This window comes from Gallinula chloropus, assembly GCF_964237585.1.
Source record: "Gallinula chloropus genome assembly, chromosome: 28".
NCBI classification, from domain to species: Eukaryota; Metazoa; Chordata; class Aves; order Gruiformes; family Rallidae; genus Gallinula; species Gallinula chloropus.
The window spans coordinates 5371376-5394838 of record NC_140113.1 but is presented as its reverse complement, the minus strand read 5'-3'; the positions used below and the strand labels follow the sequence as shown (position 1 = coordinate 5394838).

Sequence of the window (23463 nt, the reverse complement as noted above, 5' to 3'; positions counted from 1 at the left end):
CGGGGCCAAGCTTTGCCGCATAGGTGTTCCCATGGGCGATGTGGGGCCCCTGTGGGACATTTCGGGGCACCCACAGTCGCAAGGGGCACCTCTGGTCTGAGCCCCCCCCAGCCGCACTCACCTTCGGGGCTCATGTGGCACCAAACACCCCCCACTTCCCCGAGTTATTTAGGAGCAGGAGGAAATAAAAAGCAGTGGGGCTGGAAACAAGCATTTTCTGCCTCATCACATCGTTTTAATGGGGTAAAGAGCTGGTTTAAGAGAGCTCAGGCACAGGCGATGGTGGTCGCTCCATCTCTGTGGCACTGGGCAGAGCTGCGGCCATGGTGGAGGCGCCAGGCCCGGCTGGAGGCCTTTGGGATGCAGCTGGAAGAAGAGGGGCCACGGGAAGGGAAAGAGATGGACAGGAGGAAAGCTCAGGGAGAGCAGAGCCTGACACTGAGCGTTGTGCAGAGGGAGCAGTGCCTTTCCCGCCAGGAGAAAGACCAGCTGTGTGGGCTTCGCCTTCCCCCCAAACCAGGACTGGGCCCTGTTTGCAGGCACAGAGCGATTAGTCATGTCACTTTTAATTGCTGCTCACTGCACACAAACAAAAACCCTTTTCCAGAAGGAAATGGGATCCTGGGAGGGAGGGAGGAAGGGAGGGAGGCAGGCAGGCCTGTCCCAGCTCACAGCACGGGGAAGCTGGCCTGGTTGGCCACCCCACACTGGTTACCAGCGTCCTTCTGCAGTCGGATGTAGCCCTGTTCACCCCACACCTCTGACCAGCTGCAGGAGGAGACAGAGAATGAGTAAATCCCTGGTCCCAGGCACAAGGAGGGCAAATGGGATAGGGACAGGGACCCTCCTGCTATGTCCCCCCACACAGCTCCGACCCTCACAGGAGGGGGATACAGGCTGTGCACGGGGGTCAGGGTTTTTTTGGGGGGGGACACCCTCAGCCCTTACCTGTTCTTTAAGATCCAGTAGCTCATGTTACGCCCATACTCCTGGCTTGTGCCATAGCCCACGGCTAGCATGCCATGGTTCACTTGCTGGCTGCAAAACATGCTGCTGAAGATGCCTGAGAAGAGCAGAGCCAGGGTGACTCGGCCTCAATCGCTTCTCTGGGTGAAAGCAGAGTGGGGGGACCCTGTTCCCCCACCCCGAGCTTGGTGCCCTGGGGATCTCCAGGGTGAGGCAGCCCTGCCTCAGTTTACCCCCCATACCCCAAAGAGCAAGACAGTACCCGACTTGTAGAAGTGGAAATGGAAGCCACTGGCATCCACCGCCATGGACACAGGGCCCACTGTTGCCACCGCCTGCTCCAGTGCTACCTCGCTGCCTTGGGCCACCAGCCAGATGGCAGAGCAGTTGGCCGCCCTGTCCTGGGGGTTGTACCGGCAGCTGGAGGTGTCCTGAGAGAAAGGAGAGGGTGAGGCTGGGGCTAGGACCCACCGACACCCCTCTGCTGTGTCCTCAGGGCCACCCGCTGTCCTTTACCGTGGCCACGTAGGGGTAGACGTGCTCTGAGTTCAAGCCGCCATTGTCGCGCACGTACTGGAAGGCGCGGGTCATGTAGCCGCCGTGGCAGCCGTTGTTGCCCAGCTTGCGGGAGCAGTCGATGAGGTTCTGCTCACTCAGCACCACCAGCTTCCCCGTCCGGTTGAAGACGAGCCCCTCCAAGGCCCCCGTGGCACTGAACGCCCAGCATGACCCACAGTGCCCCTGGGCAAGATGCAGACAGTGCAGGGCTGGGGGGGGTGTCACAGCATCACCCTAAAATCCACTGGAGAGAGATGCTGTGACCCCCCTGGTAGATCTCTCCAGCTCCTTAAAAAACTGCAGTGGCCAAAACTACAGGAGCTGCTGGCCTTGGGCACCTTTGGTGCTTGGGAGGATGCTGCCACCTGGTTCTGCTGCACCGACTCCCAGTACCCATCTCACAGCCCCATCTAGACCTCCACCTTGAACCCACCTGGTTCTTCACAGGCGTCACATAGCCCTTCACCCGCCAGTCCACCTCTGCTGGGGTCTTCAGGGCTGCTGATGCCTGGAAGAGCGGCGCCGGCTTCTGCCACACCGGGGTGAAGCCGTTCAGCAGCTGGTTAAACTCTTCATCCGTCTGCAGGTCGCCAAGGGAAAGCTCTTGTGATGCCAGGAGCCTTGAGTCAACCCCCAGGAAACCACCCAGCCCCCAGCAGAGCAGTTTGGGCGTCCCCAATCCCCAGGTCAAACCCTACACACATCAAGGGGTCTCCATGCCCCAGGTCAAGCCCTGGGGGTGTGTGTGGACCCCGGGCACAGGGAGGGGTAGGCAGGGAAGGTGCCAGGCATGTGGGCAGGTACCAGGTCGCCGTAGTGGTTCATGGCCAGGCGGAAGGTGTGCTGCCCTCGAGACTCCTCCAGGTTGTGCTGCTGGATGCGCCGCAGGTTCTTCTCCCAAACCTCCCTGCGGGCAGCCTCGGCCTCCTGCCACAGGGCAGCAGAGTCAGGAACACCCCAGGGGATCGAGGGTGGGGGGGACACATGGGTGGCTGTGGGTGAGACCCCCTCAGAGCCAGCCCCACGCATGGCTGCGGGCAGCAGGACCTACCCCTGCGTACTCCTTGGCGTGGAGGCTCTTCCACCCTTCCCAGATCTCATGCAGGGCTGGATCCGGTGCCGTGGTGGAGCCCAGCAGCCCCAGCAGCAGCCCCAGCAGCACAGCCATGGCACCCAACTGGGGGGGATGAGCAAGAGCAGGGTGAGGGGGGACCCTGTGCTGAGCCTCACGGCTCCCAGCCAAGGCCCCAGGCTGGCAGCAGGGTGCATTTTTCCAAGCCCGAATTAGAGGCAGAGAAATGCAAACAGAGCAGCTGAGCCAGGGGAAGAGACAGAGGTTGGTTCCTTGGGCTGGATCAGCCTTTGTGGGGCTGTGCTGCTGTTTTGACAGGACCTTTAGGTGGTCTTAGCCATCCTTTGGGTGACATTTAAACTGTCCTTTTTAGGAGAGGAACACAGAGCTTTGCAGGAGAGAGAGTGGCAGGAGGCAAACACAGGCAGAAGGGCAGCGAGAGCAGCAAGGACGGTGCTGGCTCTCCCCTCTCCCTGCCCCATTATGCTCCTTCCAGCCTCTCCCCACTCTTATTTCAAAACACCACTGGTTTCCTCTGCCACCGACCCAGCTCTGCTTCCCCTGCCTGCAGCAGCAACAGGGAGCAGAGCTAACTGCCCCGTGCTCCGGGACTCAGCCCCTGGCAGGATCGAACCCTGAGCAAGAGGGGGAGCAGGGAAGGCAGGATCCCAGCCCAGCCCCTCAGGAGGAAGGTTTGCCCATGGGCTGGAGACAGTTCAGCCTCCCAGCTCTGACCCAAAGCAGCTCTGGGACTTGAGGTGAAGCAGAAGAGCCCCAGGGAGCAAGAGCTGCAGGCGCTGGGATGGGACGAAGCCGTTTTCACTTGAAAGCCAGCGGAAACCAGCCCCAGCAGAGATCAGCAGCAGAGCTAATGGCTCGGGCTGGGACTGGAGATAAGAGGGGTTTTTACAGAGGTGGGGAGGCAGAGCTGTCCCAGTGCATTTATGCCCATGCATAAATCCCTCCAGGAGGATTTTCCAGTATCAATTCACTCCTTTTTGCCAGCATCCACCTGCAGCCCTCCCCCAGCCCTGACTCCTGTTGGCACCAGCCCCCCTCCACCACAACCATTTGTCTTCCTCACATCACCACCACACACCCCACATCTCCTTTGGGGAGACCCTGGTATTTCTCAGCACCTTCAGAGATCAGATGCCTGAGACACCCCTCAGGGTTTCCACTGACAGGGCTTCCCATGAGCAAGAGCTGTCCTCACACTTTTACTCCACATGCTTCTGGAATGAACATGTCAGGAAGTTTTCCATCCCAGCATCTTCCAGGGTGAGCAGTGGCTTTGCCAAGCTCATTCTGTAGCTCGAGGAGCAGCTTTTGTTTTAAAAATAAGTCCTCAAGAACATCTGTTCTCCCTCCACATCCTCTGCCTAAAAATAAAGCCCCACACGTTGGGTTTTCGTGGGAGAAACTCCTCCTGAGCCACTCTCGTGCTTGGTTCTTCTTGAGGAAGAAACATTTTTGTCCGGTTTCACCAGCACCCGTTCTGAGCACCCACTGCTTCCTCTGGCTGTCACCAGCCACTCAGGAAATCAACTCAACTTCATGCTACAGCTGCAAATCCTCTCTCTGGGAGGGAAAGATACCAAGAAACCAGCTGCACCTTTCCCACAGGACAGCTGGGTGGGGGCCTCCCACATCATTTGGATTTGGGTTCCCCACACAGCCTGTTACATATTGAAAAGCTCCGGCCTGCGGTAGGTGATTCCCCAGTTCCCTCTCAGGACCTGTCACTTCTCAGAAGAAGAAGAACCACCACCAACCCTGCTTTACGGCATCAAATTAATCCCACAAACTCAGAAGCAAGCTTGGAGCATCAAAAGAGCTGACAGATTTGTGAACTGCTCCGGTTTAGAAGAGTTTAAAAGCACCTTGCAGGAGTTTTAAGAAACACTCCTCCTCTGGGACAGGAAACAACAGTTCAGGTTAAGATGGGAAAAGAAACAAGCCCTGCAAAGTAAAGCTTCTTACCATGCACCAGCACCCACCCGGCTCTAAAGGCAGCAGGGAGCAAAGGGCAGCAGCGTTTCTGGCTGTGGATTTCTCTCTCTCAAGGAAACTTCAAGAGATGTGCAACTTCCTCCATCACGTCCCCTTCCGCCCCTCTGACCTCAAAGCTGCACCGAAGTTACTCACATAGTAGAAGCTAACACACCATTGCAGTGGTGAGGAGTGAGGTACAGGGGACAAGCAGCACACTCACAGCCATATGCAGAGAGCAGAAGGCTCTGGCTGTAAGATGCTTTGCATTTCAAACAGCAGCCTCCAAGCTCGCACCCTCAGGGCATTTACCAGCAGATTAATTCACGCCTGACTCTCCTAGGGAGAGGAAGACACCGGGGCCAGGTTTCAGAAGCTTTAACTCAGGAGAGGGCGAGCAGAGGCAGGCCCAGCACCTGCAAAGAGCAGCTCACAGGATCAGAGCCCTGAATGGATCATTGTAGCTGCAGCCCCCCCAAGTCACCGGAGGGAGTCAGGGTGCTGGGTGCAGCAGAGGGTGGTATTTGCAGGCACGAGGTGTCCAACTGGCTCAAGGTCACCCAGCACCAACAGCAGAGCCAAGAACATGGTCCAGGATTCCCAGCTCTCCCCCCTGCATCCCCAGTGGCCTGGATCACGCTTCCCCCAGGGAACACCAGGGATTTAATATTCTCTCCACCGCTCGGCACAGAAAGGGAACAAAGCTCTTTGCTGTGACCACAGGCACAGCTTTGGCTACCCCAAACCCTCTCTCCTCTGCTCCAGAAACAGGCCCAAACGCCAGCCAGCCTCTTTCCAATATTTTAATGAGTCGCTACATCTTACACTCAAAATTATAAAAGAATAAGAATCCATAAAAATATTTTCTTTTCATAATACGCACTTAAAATACTCCAGGGCGAGTCAAGGGGTTCATTTGGGTGGGCTTTGTTTTTTAGGTTTCCTTTTTGCCCCTGGCAGAACCCTTGGCTTGAGGGGGGGACGTGCTCCCCTGAGGTGCGATTGCTCAATCCCCCCTCCCCAGAACTGCAGTTCCTGTTGACCAGGTAACTAAAAACCAGAAGAGAGCGTTTGCTGAGTAGACGGGCGAGGGGAACAGTCACTGACCCGCAGAGAACTGAAGCACAGCCAATTTCAGTGCACATCTGAAAGCTCAGGGTGTTGGGGGGGAAGGAGAAGGTGGGATGGGGAGGCGGCAGGGAACGGAGGGAGGGAGGATTTGCATAAATACCATCCATCTTGCATTGCAAAAACCCAAATGCTGCTGGAAGCTCCGGAGAGACGATCTCTGGCTGCAGCCAGCTGCTTCAGCTGCCACGCTGCCTTCTTGGCACAACTCTGCTTGCGAGCGGCCATCAGAGGAAGGTATCAGAGGACGCCCAGCCGACCCCCAGCCCCTTCCTCCATCTGCTCTGCAAAAATTAAACCCCAAAAATAGAAAAAAAAGACTAGTGTTGCATGCTTCTGCAGAGCTCTCCTCACATCCCAGGGCTCCACGTTGTCGCAGCAGGGCCAGGGACACAGCAGCACCAGCGATCAGCTTCCCTGGGGATGAACGATAGGTAGTTGTCTCTTCCCTCCCACTCCTGGCTTAAGGCAGCTTTGCTGATTGGGCTCTTCCATTTCCAACACAGGCACTGAGTTCTTGCAGGTAAGAGTCTGGGAACTGCAGAGGTGCAGTGGAAGGGGGAAAAAAAGGGATGGGGAAAGAGAAAGAGAGAGAGAGGTGGACACAGACCTCAGCCTCGGGAGACAGACCACTGTCCATTGATTCCCAGGATAGAGGGAGTAGCAGCAAATAAAAAGCAGTAACAGCCAGGCTGGAGGGGAGGAACGGGACGAGCAGCCGAGCAGGGGCAGACCTCCAGCTTGGAAAGTGAAAGAAGGTGGCACTGTCCAAAAGGGAAGGTGCCCTCCAGCCTCTTCCTCCCATCCTTGCTCGGGGAGAGGACACCCAGCCCCGTCGTGGGCACGCAGCCGTTTGTGCTCTGGCGTGGGTGGCTGTGGAGGGAGGCGGTGGTGGCAGGGCACAGGAGGGGGGAAGGTGAGCTGTCAGTGTCCAGTTTTGGGGAGGCTTGTGCTCTCAGAGGTATTCTTGTAGAAAGTGCAGCAGCGTGATTTCATAGTGCTCTCCCGACTCAGGGCACCGAATACTGTGTCTCTCATTGGGGTAGATCTGTGCAGGGGCAGAGAGACAGGCTGGTTAGGCAGGAGCAGCTCGCTCAGCACAGACAACCCTCCCTCACAGCCCTTTTCCCTCAACCCAGTTCTCCATCAGGACCAAGAGGTGCCTGGGAACATCTAAGAGCACCAGCCCCCCTAATTTGCTGCGTTGGTGCCTGGTCTGCTCGGTGTGTTGGCCATCCCTGCCACCACCAGCCAAGTCAGACTGCACTAGTTCTGCAGGGAAGGAAAGTTCCAGGCCTGAGGACAGGACCCCTGTTTGCAAATGCTTTTAGATACCCAGGACGAAGCAGCCACAGTGCCACCTCCCGGCCGCCTCCTGGAGTCAAACTAAGCATTTACTATCATCCACGCTGCAAGATGATGTGGGAACACCTGCCCCCACCTTCTCCTGCCCTCAAGGACACACAGCAGATGATTTTTTCCCCTCCTCTCCCCAGATTTAAGGAACCTTCCCCATTTCACCCTTGTTCCTCCTACCTGCAGTTGGTAAGGTTTTCCAGCCCGGATTAGCTGTGATACCAGGAAGTTGGTGTGAAAAAAGTGCACGTTTTCATCCAAAAAGCCATGGAGGATCAGCAAACGATTTGGCCTGGAGATGGGATGAGAGAGACAGGATAAGAAACCACCCAAAAAGCTCTGCAGAGGGTGTGAGCAAAGAGCTGCCTGTTGGTGAGCCAACACCAAGCAACAGACAGGCAGGCAGGATAGTGTAAGGCCACAGACATGGTCCTCAATCCCCCCTGGCAAAAGGGGGCTGGGGCTAAACCAGCCAGAAGGCAGCAACCAGGCACGTGAGTTAAAATCAAATGGGATCAGAATCCACCCAACTCCTCTGGGATTAGTTTGGAGAAGAGGAGGCTGAGGGGAGACCTTATCCCCACCTACAACTACCTGCTAGGAGGGTGCAGAGAGGTGGGCAATGGTCTCTCCAGCCAGGGGACAGGAGATGGGACAAGGGGCAATGGGCTCAAGCTGCCCCAGGGCAGGGTCAGCTCAGCTGGGAAGGCCAAGGTTCAGCAGAGGTGCAGCACCAGGCAGGACCTGGGCACAGGTTCCTTTAGCAGATGGCTCCACCCCGTGGTACTCACTCGTTGGGAAGCTTTTCCACGTGTAAGGCCACAGAGCCAGCCTCGTAGCCCTGCTGGTTGTTCTCGGGGATGTCCATGTACCGCTCGGTGTACCCGGTGTCATACGCCATCCACACTGTGACAGGAGCACCTGCTATAGCAATCTGTCAAAGAGAGGTGGCAGGAGACAGCCTCAGTTATCATGTGAGTTCAGGAAAACAGGGAACACTTGTAGAGGCAGGAAAGACATGGACAGATCTGTCCCTCTGAGCAGAATTATTCTACAGCAAATCCACAGATTCCTCCTTGAGCTGTTGCTCTTATAGTCCCAATGGGGCAATTTCCACAGGAGAGCACTAAAGGACACGTGGAAGCAATCCACAAACTGTGCTGGGGATTTGGGAGGGGGATTAAGAATAGCTCATCAATTGTCTCATTGGATATTTGGCCAAGTCCTCAACTGGCAGTCCCCAAGGGGAACGACCCCATCCCAGAAACTCCAGCCTCATCAAGCCTCAGACAGGGATGATCTGTAGGCAGAACACAGCACTGTCGTTGGGAGCTACAAGGCAGAAGTGAGGGGTGTTTTTACCTGTCCATCAGAAACATCAAGCAGGGGTTACAGAGGAGACAGTGAAGCTGACCAGTGACAAGATGCCAGCCCCACCACCAGACGTACCTTGAAGATGTTGGGTTTGCAGATCAGGCCCATGAGGGAGAGGAAACCCCCATACGACCAGCCGTGGATGGCCACCCGACTCAAGTCGATGAACCCATATTTTTCTGCTACATAATGTAAACCTTCCACCTGGTCCTCTATCTCCACCTGACCCTAAAAGGCAACACAGAAGCTCCAGTTAGCGAGAATCTAGAAACCTGAGACACAGAAGACAAGAGCACCTCTCAGACAGGAAACACGCAGCCTTAGGGAGAGGGAAACCAGCAGAGTCATCCAAAAAGCACCTTACCATCTGGTTTTTCAGGGCCCCTTCGAATTTGAGTCCTCGCTGGCACGATCCCCGCCCATCAATCACCACCACAGCGTAGCCCAGGGATGCTAGTGTGTTTAGCCTTAAGTACTTGATTCCTTTGAAAGAGTTATTCACTAGCTGCACCTGCAGGAGGAGAGAAGAAAGGCTTCAGAGCTGAGCAGCTGCCTTCTAGTACCTTCATCTGTCTGTCCCCCTGCGTGGGATCCCGAGCTGGACAGCAGCCACTGACTGAGCTGTCAGGGCCATGCAAATCAGACTGAATGCTGGGAAAAACACTCTGAGGATAAAGCAGAGGTTGGGACAGAGATCCAGTGCTCAGTGCTAACCAATGCCCAAGTCTTCATGCATGTCTGTGATGCACAGCTCTGCCCCAGCCATCCCATGGCCAAGACCAGCAGTCAGCAGCCTGGATGATTACCTGAGGGCCTCCATACACAAAGAGCACTGTGGGGTGCTTCTTCCCAGGCTGGACATCATGAGGTTTGTAGACCATTCCATAGAGCTCGACATCTGACTGGGTGTGGAAGTGAAAGATCTCAGGAGGGATGTAATCTGGGGGACAGCCTGCAGAAGGAATCCAGACACCACCAATGCAGAGACTGTCAGACTGCCTCTGCCTCCTCCCTTGCCTGAATAAGCTCCTTTCAGCCCCACTCAGGGCTCTTTCAATATCAAACCATATCAAGCCTTCACAATGCCTCTGGGAGAAGCATCACACTGGGAAACACAGGCTGACAGAGGCTGTGAGGAGGTTACCAGGCTGTATAAAGAGAAGGGATCACACAAGGACACCCAGCTGCTGGGTGTTGTCAGACAACGTGCTCTAAGCCACAACAGCAGGATGTGGAAGGTTGAGAGCAGGGATGGGTCAAATGGAGAGCGCCACATGGAAAACTTTAAAGCTCACAGCCTTAGAATGAAGCAGCCACTGCACCCCAGATACCTGTTCCACCCCTCTTCAGACAAATACTGAGTAAGAAACACCTTAAACCCTGCACCCTGGAGTGCTGCTTTGCTCAAGGCATGAAATAGTAACATCTTAAAAGCCCATATACCATCTCCTGGAGGAGGAGGCATTAGAGGCATCTCCCCCAGAAGATAACACAATTCATTTTCCCCTGGATTGAAGTTTCTCAGGCCATTTCCCCCTCCATCACCTTTGGCTACTGCTAGCAGGAAGATCACAGACACAACCAAGCACTGACACGTTCTGTGGGACTTACTGGCTGCCTCCATCATGCTGGCCCAAAATTTGGGCTGTTTGTGGAGCGGGTCATCATCGGGGCCACTGAGCTTGTAGACGTGCACACAGGGTGGAGTGCTCACACTGCTGTAGTGGCTGATGAACATGTCAAAGTTCTGCAGATGGGAGAGAGAAGAGTTAGGGGAACAGGGTCTTTGCTTTTCCCACATCTCCTCCATGCAGCTCTCAGACAGGAGCTCCCACAGCTCAAGCAATGAGGATGAAGAAGCCCTCAGGACTCATTACTGGTCATGATTCATTACCTAGTCAGGACCCCTGCCAGTCAGGAGACAAGGGCACCAGGAAACAACCAACCTGGCTCATGGAACAGCTGTGGGAGAAGCCCGGCGTGGTGAGTCGCACAATTTCTCCAGGAGACTCGTAGCTGACTACGTAGAGGTGATGCTCCAACGGGGTGTCCTTTGTACCTTGGAAATACACCAGCTTTGTGGCCTCATTGACCCAGATCTATGTGAAGAAGAGAGGGCTCAGGCACAGAAGGGTGACAACTACTGCTCCTTTGCCAGCTCAAACAGTCTGTCCCTAAGCAAAGTCAGCTTAAACCACAAATAGACCATGACAGACTCACGGCATTTGAGACTGGTGATGTGACATGTGGCACTTAGAGAACTCCATATAGCCCAATGAAGTAACAAACCCCCCAGCTTTGAGAGAATTAACACCCTGGCTTACTAAGGAGCGGGAAAAGTTGGGCTCTGTTCCCCCATGGGCAAAGCTAAGGAAGATTCTGTGCTTAAGTACCATGTCTCCTTGCAGGATGTTTGGATTACACGAGTATACGTGTGTTTTTTCCAGCCATCATGATAATCCCCATCTGCAGAAGGATCACTCTCAGAATACCAAACTTCAACCCACATTAAAGTGTTTTTAATGTCTAGATAAAGCCTCTTCTAAACACCACCTATCCAGCCAGGAACAGAGACTTCAGCTTTTAAATCCTGCATTGATCCAGCCACCGAACCGTTTTCCACCTTACAGCTTCCAAATGTTGAAGCCCAAGTGCTATTTCTGGCCAACCCACAATTTAAAGACCACTGTGGACAGCAAAGAGGGAGAAAAATACCCAACTCAATTGGCCAGAAGAACCAGGCAGACCCCCATGGAGCAACAAATGCACCAAAATAATTGCTGCTAACACAATTTTAGCTGTAACACATGCAGGGAAGAGCTGTGGCCAAAATCAACAGCATGTACAGTGAGAATCCACATGGGGAGGGCCAGCAGGTTAATTGCAGATTGAGGAGAAGCAGCAGAAACTAAATGCACAGAGCTGCAGGCCTTTTAAACAGCAAGAAGTGAAAATCCAGATTAATTGGAACCGAAGAGACAAGGTCTTTATTTTGACAGGAATCACCTGGGAGCATTAAAGATCAGGCTCAGAGTTAATTCCTGAAGCAAAAATGGAACTAGGTTTTTAGAAGATTAATAAAAATTCATTTCTGGCTATGCTGCAACCAATAACAGATACAGTGTCTCCATATTCTAAATTGCTTTACACTCCCCAGCTGCCTTCCTCCTCCTAAAGGCTCTACTGAGGGATCAGCTGGAGACCAAGGGCTCACACTGAGCACTAGGACATATTTCCAATTCACTGGTACTCATTGGGGTTAAAATCCTTTGGCAAAGGCAGCAATCCCAAAGCTTCTCCACAAAATAGTTCTTTGTTGCTTTTGAACCTCAGCCTTGTGTCCTTTTTTTTATGGCCTGACTCACCCCTGGGATTTACCTAAGGAGCAATCTGAAGTCTGATTAAAGAGGCAATCAGTTCAATGTGCACTGGGCTACAGCACCTCTGGGGAAAGCAGAGCCAGCAATAAAATAAGAGACACAAAATGAAGTTTAAGTAGTTCTAGCTGGTCCCAGGCATAACAGAGGGTGTAGACCAGGGCTGTGGGCAGACAAAGCAGAGCTGTAACACCTCCAGAGAGAATGAAAACAACCCCTACCTTCGATCCGTGCCGCGCCAACACCTCCCATTCCCCACCAGTCAGGGCAACCTCCTCTTTGATAGGACATTTGAAATCATCTAGAAGAAATCACATGAAAATAAATCATACATAGAATGGTCACAGAGCTCCAACCCCCCTGCCACAGGCAGGGACACCAACCTCCAGGCCTGGAGCTACACAAGGTTGCCCAGGGCCCCATCCAACCTGGCCTTGAACACCCCCAGGGATGGGGCACCCACCCCCTCTCTGGGCAGCCCCTTCCAGCCCCTCACCACTCTCTCTGCAAAGAACTTCCCCCTAATATCCAATTTAAATCTTTTTCCTCCTTCAGCTTCACTCCATCCCCCTTGTCCTGCCAGTCTCTGCCCTTTAACAAGCTGATTCCCCTCCTGTTCCTCTGCTCCCTCCAGGGACTGGGAGGCTGCAGTGAGGTTTCCTCACAGCTTCTCTTCTCCAGGCTGACCCAGCCCAGCTCCCTCAGCCTCTCTCCGTAGGGAAGCTGCTCCAGCCCCCTGACCATCCTCATGGCCCTAAATCACTGCTTTCCCCAAAAGGCAACACAACCGAGTCGGCTCCCCGAGCTGAACACTGACAAACTGGGTCTCTCACCTTCACTCTGGACATAGGGCTGCACCCAGTCATAGCTGCCCTGCTTTAGCACTGCTGTGACTCTGTACAGGTGGCAGAAACCTGTTTTGCATTCGTTGGCTCGGATGAAGCAGAGTTCCTCCTCCTCTCCCTCCGACTGGATGAAAGGATAGAAGATATCATGAACCTGTGAGACAAGAAAAAGACCCCAGAGTGATCAGTGCTGAGACACAGCCAAGGGAGTGAGTGCTGAACTGCTGGGCTTTCAAAGGAGAGGAGATGAGGGGAGAAGTATCTCCAGTGAGCAGCTAGTGGGGAAATTCCCTGTTTTCCTACATTCACGAAGAAGCTCATGTGCTCTGGGCTTTCCATGACCACCAAACCCAGCCTCTGAGCTAGATATTTCACTACACCAGTCCCACCCACCAGGTGACTGTTATTCCAACACCTTAGGAATGCCATGGTGTGACCTTCAGGTCCCTTTGTCACTCAAGTACCAAGATTCTTAATCTTAGAGGCTGAAGTTTACTCCCTGTCCCTTATGGCCATTACCTACCCATAAAGGTACAGCATATTCCAGGGATTAGGGCTGCTTGTGCTTCAAGAAGCCATTTAATCTTGTAATAAAACACTCCCAAAAACCCAGCAGTGTTACACCCCAAAGTGTCAGTGTCCAAACTGCCTGCATTCACCAGGAATGTTTGCAAGAATTAAACAAGCAGGTCCAGCTGCAAGAAGAATGCAGGATCCTCATCTCTTCCAGTGCAGACTGCGTGGAAGTCCTTCTCATGGCTTTATCAATCCCCCTGAATTAACACCAAACCTGGCACTACCAAGCAGCAAAGCAATCTCCTGGAGCATGGACACACAGCCAACAAATGGGTAACTGTGAAGGGGCAAGCCTGTGTTCTCCCAAGCCTCTTACATTTATCCACACATCAGTGGTTTCTTCGTAGATCACGAATGGCTGGATGTTTTCTGGCACAGATTTGGCAAATTCAGCACGCTGCTCCTCATTCTCTGGGACTGGGATGAAGAGTGCTGGAGGCAAAAGGACGAGCTGCAGCCGCTGCTGAGGTCTGTCCAGGAACATAGCCCAGGCACTGGGGAAAGAAGGTGGGAGGTGACTGTCAGTACCACAAAACAGACATCCCTTCAACCCTCACTACATGCAGCCCTGTGCCCCCTCGCTGGCAGAAAGGATTTAGGCATCTGGATGTGAAGCTTCTCTCATCACTGCTGCTTTCTAACCTTTCAGAAGCTTTGCCAGCAAACACCCCTTGCCAGACATCGCTGGTGTTTCACAGGGGGATCCTTCAGACAAAGGATCTGACAGATTTGCCAGTGTCTCTTCCAAGGGAGTGCTGTTAGCAGAACCCTGGCTGCAGAACACAACTCTTCCTTGGACAGGCTCTCCACCAGGAAGCACCACTTGTTTTCCAGCAAGCTCCTAACGAGCTGGAGCAATCACTCTCAAAGTGATCCATTTGTGGCTTCCTCATTGCATGGAGGGGAAAGGCAGAGACCTAAGACAACTGCCAAGTGAAGGAGTCGCTTCAGCCACAGCCTTGTTCCCCCTCCAAGGAGAGGCACCTGAAGCAGTGCTGCACTGCAGGCCTCCCACCACGACAGATGTCAAGCCACCAGCTCGCCACCCTGCTCTACGCTGGATTCATTCCTACTCTGAGCATGTTACAACACTGAAGAAGCCCAATACTCTTGGGCCATTTCGGCCACTCATGGCTTTAAAAATCAGGTCCCGACTGTGATGTCAAGGGCCTGCCACAGTTCAGGCAGGAAAGCCCTGATTTTGGGAGAAAAACCACCCCAGAGCAGAGCAAGGTGTGTACTATTTGCCATCGCGGGTCCATCCGGCACGGGCGATGTACTCCACAGCGGGAAACAACGCGGCGAAGGGCTGCACCAGCTCCTTGTCCTGAGCACACAGGATCTGCAGCAAAAGGCAGGATGGGTATCAGGGCAGGCTGCTGCCAGCCCTCCTCCCATGGATACTCAGTGGAATGGGGGAATAAGGAAGTTTAAACCACTATTTGCATCAGCGAGGGCGAGGCCAGGAAGAGCAAGGCTTTCCACAAGCAGCAGGAAGGGAAAGGAAGGGAAAGGGAAAAACAAGGTTGGAAGCAAAAGGGTGTTGGGACCCAGCCACAGGAAAGGATGCAGCCAGGGAATGAAGCCCAGGATTCGACTGGGCTTCAATCCTCCAGCTCTGGTACTGGCAACATGGAATACCAGGCTCGTGCTGCTTCTCACTCCCCTCCCCTCACCCAACTGCCTCCAGAACAATATTCTTCAGCATTTTAAAGTCTCTCATCCTTGGATAAACACATTGGAGAAGCAAGTGTTACAGGAGGAGGAAAACAAAAGCTGCTGCTATCTAGGCTTTCTTAGTGACCTGGTCTTATTTCCAGGGAGCTTTGGAAGCAGCCAGCCCTCCTGTGCAACATCTCATTCTGAGCTGGCATCACTTACCTTACCCTTGCTGTCTGTTTTAAACTCTGCCAGTTTCAATGTAATCTTGGGGTTTTTGCTGCCTGTGGAGGAGGAGTGAGAGAATACTGAGATGAGCAACTCAAACACTCAATGGTTACACACAGTACAACTTCTGGAGAATCAACCCTGGCTCTACCACAGTGGCTGTGAGCAAACACCACCCCGATCACAGGAACCACTCTGGTTATGGGATAAGTTTGCCTCAGCCTTGCCCAGTCAGCTGTGCATTCTCTCAAGAGGGAGAAGAAACCAACTCCAAGATGTATTCCACAATATGCCACCAGATATATCATGTTTTCTCAGCAATCCTTTCATTTTAGCTGAGCTTTAAATCCCATTCCTTTCTTGCAGTAGATTTTGGGCTCAGAGACTCAATTAGGCCTCAACATTTCCAGCCAGCTCCTACATCCTACTAAGTACTTAGATTAATCATGCAAAGTTTATAGCACAAATTCCACTGCTGCTGCCAGCAGGAGTCTGGAGTTGCATTAGCAGCCCTGTGGTGTTTCACTCACCTGTCCTGGGGTACCGATAAGAGTCTGTTTTTCTCTCCTCTAAGGCAGGTGAAGGAACATGAATTATCTCCACCTCTGACTCATCCACTTCCTCATACAGGATCCGCAGTGTTTTCAAGTCATCTGAACCTAGGAGTGGATAGGAAGCATGTTTGCTGCTGTGTTCTCCAGCTGTTTCTGACTTGCCTGGAGCACTGCAGCAGGACGTTCTGGTGCAGGGTGTGCATCTCCTGCGCAGCTCCAGCTCCTCACGACCACCTGCACATCCTCAGAGCACAATTATAATCCCTCCCTGTTTTGTTCCTTCAAGTGGCCTCCAAGAAACAGACCAAGCCCAGGCCAAAGAGGAAACATGCTCGAAATATCATTCACAGCAGCAGCCACAGCACCAGAACTTGATCAGCAGAACACTGACCTTCTGTGGAAGCTGTGGGACACCACCAATAGCCCGTGAACCGATCAAACTCCTCCTGAATGACAAAAGTGGCTACACCAGCAGACCTGGGGTCATCAAGAACATTGGATAAGCCTGGAGAAGAACAAAGAAGAGAGTGCACTTACATCTCCTTGGGAAAAGCAGATTCAAAAGAATAATTGTAAGAGATCAGTCAAGAGCACATGAGCCCTCCTAGCTCAGATTTGTCAGAAGGAATTTCCTTCTGACTGTGGCAAGAAGCACAGGTACCTTTATGGCAGTATGTCATCCGCTTCTCCTCTCCTGTCTCAATATTTGCTACCCACAGGTCGTTGTTATTAATGAAAGAAAAGAAGGCAGGGTCAGCAGGGCAGATCTTGGGATCCATTCGTGGCCCTGAGCACTGAGTCTTGATCTCCAGGGGCTTCATTGGAGACACCTATGGCAACACACACACAAACAGACCTGTACTAAATCTGCCTCCAGCTTCAGATTGAAAGGCTGAAGCCACAGATACAGTACAGCCCATGAAAGGAGGGCAAACATAGCCCTGACACAAGAGGAATGGCCACAACCAAACAGATGCAGGTGTGCAGCCATCAAGTCCATTTTGGGTGGTGTTCATAACGTCACGAGCAGACTCACCATGAAGCCATTCTTGCCCCCATCTCGACAATGGAAGAGGCTGTTGCTGGCCTGGAAGAGGAACAGGCCACTCTCACTGTGGAAATCATAAGATGTTATACCAAAGACACCGAGTCGCTTGCGTTCCCTCAAGAGCTCCTCTTCTCTAGAATACATCCCATGATGAGGGGTTGCCTGGTGTTGAAGGGGAGAAAAAGAATCTGAAAGGATCTGCCAAGAAAGAGACTTTCCCAGAACAGGAATGCTCCAAGACTGGCACCAGCTGAGTCTGCAAATGCCCAGAACCCATCAGCAGTCTTACCATCCAGGTCCATAACCACAGCACTCTAGGCCAGAGGTGTGGCCCAGGAGGACTAAGCCAACCTCACACCCCACAGTTCCCTCTGTGAAGAGGGAGGACTTGTGAATCTATCATTTCTGCAGTCAGCTCTTCAGCATGGACCCAGGACAGCCATGCTTGCTCTGCTTATGCAAATCAGATGTAACCAATTAACTTAATGATGTTATCTGCAGCCTTCACAAACAGTTTCCATGTCAGACACTGCAAACAAAAGCTCTTCCTGGGATCTTGAATTACCCCAGAGGGGACTAGCATTCCAAACGGGGTCAAGGCAGTGAAACTCTCTTCCACCAGGAGACAAACACCCTCCACCTCCTCTAACACTGTTAGTGATGAAGGACATCAAGATACTGAACTGAGGGAGGGGAAAATTCACCTCCTTACTGGTTCACTTGCAGTAAAGCATAGGGCAGAAGCAGCAGCTTACATTCAACTTTCCTGACTTCCTTAACAGCAGGAAGGATGCCAGACAGGCATTCCACCAGCACATCAACACGCATGGCAAGAGCCCAGGCAAGACACCCAGAAGAAAGATGCACTGCCCTGATAGCTTATAGTCTGGGGCAGACTACAGGCTTGGCTTACAGAGCCCTCTTTGCTAGGTCAGCCCTTTCCTTGCCACATCAAGTGCTGTTTTGTTGCACACACAAATTACCATCGTGCGACTCCGGGTACGACATTCCTGCCAACACCACTCTCAATGCCTTACAAGCTGCCACGCTCTTATCTCTGCTGCTCAGCACAGCAGCAACTGCAACACCAGCCCCACAACACCAGCCAGTTTTCCCAAGCACTGTCAAGCCAGGCTCTTCATGCTTCAGCTTACCTGAAAGTGATCCAGCATCTGCTTCCAGGACAAGAGCAACAAGGCCTCCTTCCGTACCTTTTTGGGAATCTCTGAGTAAAGAAGGGAATTCTCTCTGCTACCATATGGCATTCCTAATAGGTGGACAAAAACACCATCCTAACTAAGATTAGTTAGCCAGGACAACAAAGGACCAAGAGTAAATTGGAAAAAAACCCCCAAAAATCTGTCTGATAAGAGAGGAATTGGGGCTGTCCAGGGAATTCTACCAGCTGTTGTTCCCATTTGCCACCTCTCAGCTCAATCCCATAATGTCTGAATTATTTAAATCGACATATTCATTGATTTTGAAGTTTCCCCAAGCAAGATACAGCACTAACCAACTGCTTCAGAATTAGTTCCAACCAACTTTCCTCTCTGTGGACTGTTCAACCCACGCCCTGGATCAACTCACTCTGAAGAGCCACTCCCTGAATGGGTGACTCAACGTTACTCTCCACATTTCTCAGCCAGAAATTTACTACAGGGATTTCATTCAGGCCAACACAGCAGCCTACAAGAGGAGAAGAAAAAGCTTCACAGGCTCTAAATACTCAATTCAAATAGAAACCAGCACACTACCTAGTCAAAAGCCCTTGCCATTTCACACAAACCTTTGACTGTGATTACCAAGCTGTTGGCCTTTATCCAATTTCCAAAGCAACCATGAAAAATAAAACATCCTGACACACGAATTTTGGTGGTTTCAAGAAAATCAAAGACTGAACTTGTCCTCTGTGTATGCCATAGAGACTCCCTGGATCAGGATTTCACACAGGGAAATGCCCCCTGATATTATTGTCTACTCTGCACGTCCTGGGCAGCCCAGAGAGATTTTGCAGCTGGTTAACCCAGCAGTAGAGTTATTAATATTTTAGTTTTAATTTTAAGTAAGTGCTCAGGAAGCAAAGCAGTATGTGAGCCTGTAATCCTCAGAGAGGCACAAACACCAAAATGCTGAGCATGTGGTGTTTAATATAAGCAGCATCTGCCATGATACAACATAAAATCCTACAGGGACAGCCCAGGAATGATTTAAGATGTCCAAGCAGAAAAAACCCAGAGATAGGAACAAATCACTGTATATACACACATTTGACACTCATGCAACTGAGACCTGGACTTTGTTTCTCCTTATTATATTAGTACTTTCTACAATGACCTCAGGCTGACTACAATCAGTCAACATTTACAAGTAAAATATCTCCTTCCTCCCCAAGAGATGTTATACTTTGCTCACAAGTGAAGAAAAGTATCCAACTTCCTCAGCAAAGTTCTTCTGAGCTCTTCATCCCACTCCTCAGCACACAGTCACTGACAGTACTCACATACAAACCTGAACATTGTATTTAACACTGGGACAGCAAAAGCATGCTGGTGTTAAACACTTGGGAACTGTTGAGATGGGTTCTGAGTATTCAACAACATGATACACAACTCAAAAGATGCTCCTTTTTTTTTTTCCCTTTGCTAGAAATGCCTGAGAAGAGGTTACCCCAGTATCACCAGTGGATCCTGATCTTAAGTGATGCATCAATCTGCTCTGCACCCTGAATGCTTCCTTACATCCTGTGTATCTTCATTCCTGGCTCCTGTGACAATCACACCCATGCAGGACACCAACCAGCCAGTAGCAGGTCACACATTTCATACAGTAGAACATGAATTTGTGTCTACATTAGCCACTACACCCTTGGCTCCTTAGTCATCCAGATCAAAAACTGCATCAAAGTCAACTTGGCTTTGAGTTACATTCAGCTTTACATCAAGTGTCACTGTTCAGACTTGAGTCTAACTCTGGATACTGCCCTTTGTAGGGACACTGGTGTCACAAGGACATATGAGGAACTCCAACAAACCAAGTCACTGGCACGCAGGAGCTGCTTGATGACAAAACAAATTAGTTCCTCAAATCCAGCATTCTACCTCCCACAGCAATTCAAAAGAGAAAAGAAAAACCCCCAAGCAGGGTCACTTCAGGAAAGGAGCTGCTGGCTGGAGTTGCACATCAGGCAATTTCTTTACTAGCCCAGTAAGGATCAGCTCATGCCCCAAAGCACAACAAACTCTTTATAGTCTATAAAGCTTCCCCGTGTTACCAACCCCCAAATTACCCAGTTGCTAAATTCTAACTCCTCTGTCACTGATTACATTGTAGCTCCAGCTATAATGAGGGACCTGCACGGGGCATTCTGTCAGCTTCAGATCCTACTGTGAGGAAGGATTTCCCTGTGTCAGTAACAGTTCATCCCCCTCTACTCCTGAAAGCGTTCTACCTACACAGAACCTAACAAGCAGGGACACACCACCACCCCACCACTAATACCCAGAGCTTGCAACATACAGTCAGTGATTACCAACAGTGAAATCAGTCTGGTTGATCAATAAAGTAAATCCCATTTCTCCTAACCCAGAGGCACAAGGTAGTCCTGAGTTTGAGGAACTCCTCTTGTCTCATCACCTGGACTGACCTGGGTTGCCACAGGACATTGCATTCATACCTCTGTCATGAGGTAGGTCTACCTGGCCAGCTCTTTCCCTCACTCCTAAGCAGAAAGGCTGTAGTTAAAGCACTTGTCTGGGACCAGGAGAAGTCTCTGCTCAGTTCCAGCTCTGCTACAGATGGAGCGTGCAAACCTTGAGCAAACCTCACTTAACCTCAGCTCCCCCATCTCATAAACAGAGAGATGCCTCCCCTTCTCTCCCTCCATTGTCTAGACTGGAAGCTTTTCCATAACATGCTCACAGGAGGTGTCTGGGATGCTGCCTTACCCAGGTAATAGAGGCGGTGGGAGTGTGGGCTGGACTCCTCTGTCTTGCGCACGAACTGGAAGTCGTGGGGAGCCTTGTTCACGATCATGCCCGAGTACTTCCTGCTGCTGTGGATGATGTCACGCAGCCCATCCCAGGAATGCTTCTGCACCTGGAACTGGGAAGGCACATCCTCCATCTCCACCACTTCGGAGCTGTCTGATAGCATGTCCACTGCAGTCATCCTCTCTTCCCCTTCAGAACTGGACAAAAAACTGAGGGAGCAGTTGAGGGAGAGAATTAAGCCTTAAAAATCAAGCAGGCACATTATGTTCCTTAGAGAAAGCTCTAGGCATGCATGAAGCTTAAGAGAACATGCATTCCTTAAACTACAGGTGCTAGCACTGTCTGTGCTCAAAGATTACATTTTAAACCTATATCTGGATGCACTGAAAGGAAAAGCCCATATCCCATCCCATCCTGAGCCCTGCACGTGAGGACACTGACCTCAGAAAGCTCCCTCTCCCAGGACTAGCTCCAGAAACAAGCTGCAGGTTCTGGTGCCGAAAATCATCAGCTTGACTCAACAGGAAACCACCCCAGGAATTTGGATGGCTAAGTCATCAAAGCTGTCCCCTATCATAAAGGTACACAAACTTCTGCCCTGGAAGAGCACAAAAGTGAAGCCCCCCACTCCCTCCTCCCCCTTTTCTGCCCTACAGAAAAGCCTGGTCATCACTTAGAGAGAGAGGTTGAAGACCACAGGATCTCACTTACCTGAAGAGCTATTGCAGCCAGGAATGAAGTAGGAGAGATGGCAAACCAGGAAGAAAACAGTACAATTGTCTCAGACCCTGGTCTTACCCTGCAAAACGTGGCAGGCGTTCCTCTCAGGTTCCCAGCTAGCAGTTATTGAGCTAGAGTCTACAGAAAAATGCCTCCACATGCAATTACAGCAAATGTTAATTTGAGGAGAGGTGGACTACCAGACTTGCCCAAGGTCAGTGATGTAATCTATTGCAAAGCAGGAATGAGCCTGGGACTAGGGAAACCAGTTTGTGTCACTGCATGGGAGAAGCTGGGTTTTCCTCCACGAGGACACTTCAGTTAGTCTGGGGGTACCTGGAGGAACGTTACAAGGAATTGCAGAGGAGCTTCAGTTTACTGAAAAATCAGGCTGGGGAAATATGCTCCAGGGAGCCAGGATGGCTACCTCTGACACAGATCTGGGAGGGCAGAGCAGCCACTAAGGGTTCCACCAAATAAAGCCTCACCCTCAGCAGTCCCAAGCTCTACGTTTTCAAAGGAGCTGTTTCTTGAATGCCACCTGTCATTGGGGTTAGTGACCTGCATGCTGGCAGTAGAGCAGCTTCTGAGATGAAGGACTGAGAATTACCCACAAACCAGATCTAGAAGACTTCAGGCTCAGCAAGATGCACGAGTTCTCTCCCAGCAGGGAAAGTTGGGCAAAAGGAGAAGGATGGTTACTTGTAGCAATGCCTTTTGAGAGGAATGGGGGTTTTGGCCCATCCAGATTTATTTCTGACTCCCATAAAATCAGGCCTGGGGGTCGAGTTAAGGCACAATTGGAATAGAGTAGAAGAGCAGAAGCCTGATAAGAAACTGCAAGAATGTTAACAACTGCCTTAAAAAGGAGCAGTGAGACTGTGTAGCCTCAATTATTAGCAATAGTGAGGTGCATGCAAGGCAGGTGAACAGAGCATCTGACCATTACAGCAATGTAATGTAGAATCACAGAATCACAGGGGTGGGAAGGGACCCCCAGAGCCCACGGGGTCCCACCCCCTGCCAAAGCAGGGTCCCTGGGACAGGGCACACAGGTCGATGCCCAGACAGGGCTGGAATCTCTCCAGAGAAGGAGACTCCACACCCCCTGGGCAGCCTGTCCCAGGGCTCCCTCACCCTCACTGGGGAAAAGTTCTTCCCCATGTTGGTGTGGAACGTCCTGTGCTCCAACTTGCAGCCATTGCCCCTTGTCCTGTCCCCACAGACAATGAAAAGGGGATGCTCATTTCCCCTGCATCCCATACTTAAGATATTGATAAACATTGATCAGATCCCCTCTCAGGCTCCTTCTCTCCAGGCTGAACAGCCCCAGCTCACTCAGCCTTGCCTCACAGGGGAGATGCTCCAGGCCCTTAATCATCTTTGTAGTCTCCTCTGGACTCTCTCCAGGAGATCCCTGTCTGTTTTATTCCAGGGAGCCCAGACCTGGACACAACAGTCCTGTACTGCTATAGAAACCCATACAAGCTGTGTGTGTTCAATAAAGGAGCTCAGCACTTGATCACATTGGTCCGAGTTGAGTCTGCAAAACTTCAGCTCTGTGCAGCTATTTATATCACCACAAGAAAGCACATTTGCCTCTGCCCATTTCCTACCAGGAGTATTTTTCAGGCAGAAGCCTTTGTGTTCTTTGAGGATTCCCCACCAGCTTGCACTTTCTAACCACCTCCCCAAACAGAAGGTCTCACCTAGTTTGACATCTTAGGCAACTGCAGCAGGAGATGAGCAAACCTAAAGCAAAGGACACCTGGGTTTCCTTAAACTACAGGGGCTGTAAACACAACCTGTCCTCAAACTGCTACGTCCCTAAATTGTACAAAATGTGCAAACAACAACACAAGAACAAGCTCCTGAAATACATCTGTAGGTGCTCCTGCTGGTACCCACTGCCCAGCTGTAAATCCACAGCTGGACAATGAACAGAGAAGAGTCCTTTCCAATCAAAGCCAGGCAGGAAGCCCAAGTGAAACCACAACAGAGAACGTGACGGGATGTTCTAA

The 23463-nt window shown here is 51.6% G+C and overlaps 2 protein-coding genes across 3 annotated transcripts; both read right to left on the bottom strand.

The window, feature by feature from the left end:
- Nucleotides 1-238: 238 nt before the first annotated feature.
- On the bottom strand, nucleotides 239-4640 carry LOC311201747 (procathepsin L-like). The gene is made up of 8 exons (XM_084276175.1): nucleotides 4580-4640; nucleotides 2576-2701; nucleotides 2329-2451; nucleotides 1958-2104; nucleotides 1483-1707; nucleotides 1229-1397; nucleotides 949-1063; nucleotides 239-768 (listed from the first exon to the last, which is right to left on the bottom strand). The coding sequence occupies exons 1-8, from the start codon at nucleotides 4580-4582 to the stop codon at nucleotides 669-671; spliced, it is 1008 nt and encodes a 335-aa protein (XP_084132301.1). The 5' UTR covers nucleotides 4583-4640; the 3' UTR covers nucleotides 239-668.
- Nucleotides 4641-5375: 735 nt separating this feature from the next.
- On the bottom strand, nucleotides 5376-21514 carry DPP9 (dipeptidyl peptidase 9). 2 transcript variants are annotated; one of them, XM_084276169.1, is made up of 20 exons: nucleotides 21434-21514; nucleotides 20678-20931; nucleotides 17888-18000; nucleotides 16722-16895; nucleotides 16347-16515; nucleotides 16077-16190; nucleotides 15662-15790; nucleotides 15126-15187; nucleotides 14486-14586; nucleotides 13561-13738; nucleotides 12657-12822; nucleotides 12045-12124; nucleotides 10393-10545; nucleotides 10058-10193; nucleotides 9253-9398; nucleotides 8811-8957; nucleotides 8522-8674; nucleotides 7864-8006; nucleotides 7253-7364; nucleotides 5376-6764 (listed from the first exon to the last, which is right to left on the bottom strand). In XM_084276169.1, the coding sequence occupies exons 2-20, from the start codon at nucleotides 20898-20900 to the stop codon at nucleotides 6672-6674; spliced, it is 2592 nt and encodes an 863-aa protein (XP_084132295.1). In that variant the 5' UTR covers nucleotides 20901-20931; nucleotides 21434-21514; the 3' UTR covers nucleotides 5376-6671. The 2 variants fall into 2 exon arrangements, with proteins under 2 accessions (XP_084132295.1, XP_084132296.1); XM_084276170.1 differs by lacking the exon at nucleotides 21434-21514 and adding an exon at nucleotides 21164-21216.
- Between the last annotated feature and the right edge of the window lie 1949 nt (nucleotides 21515-23463).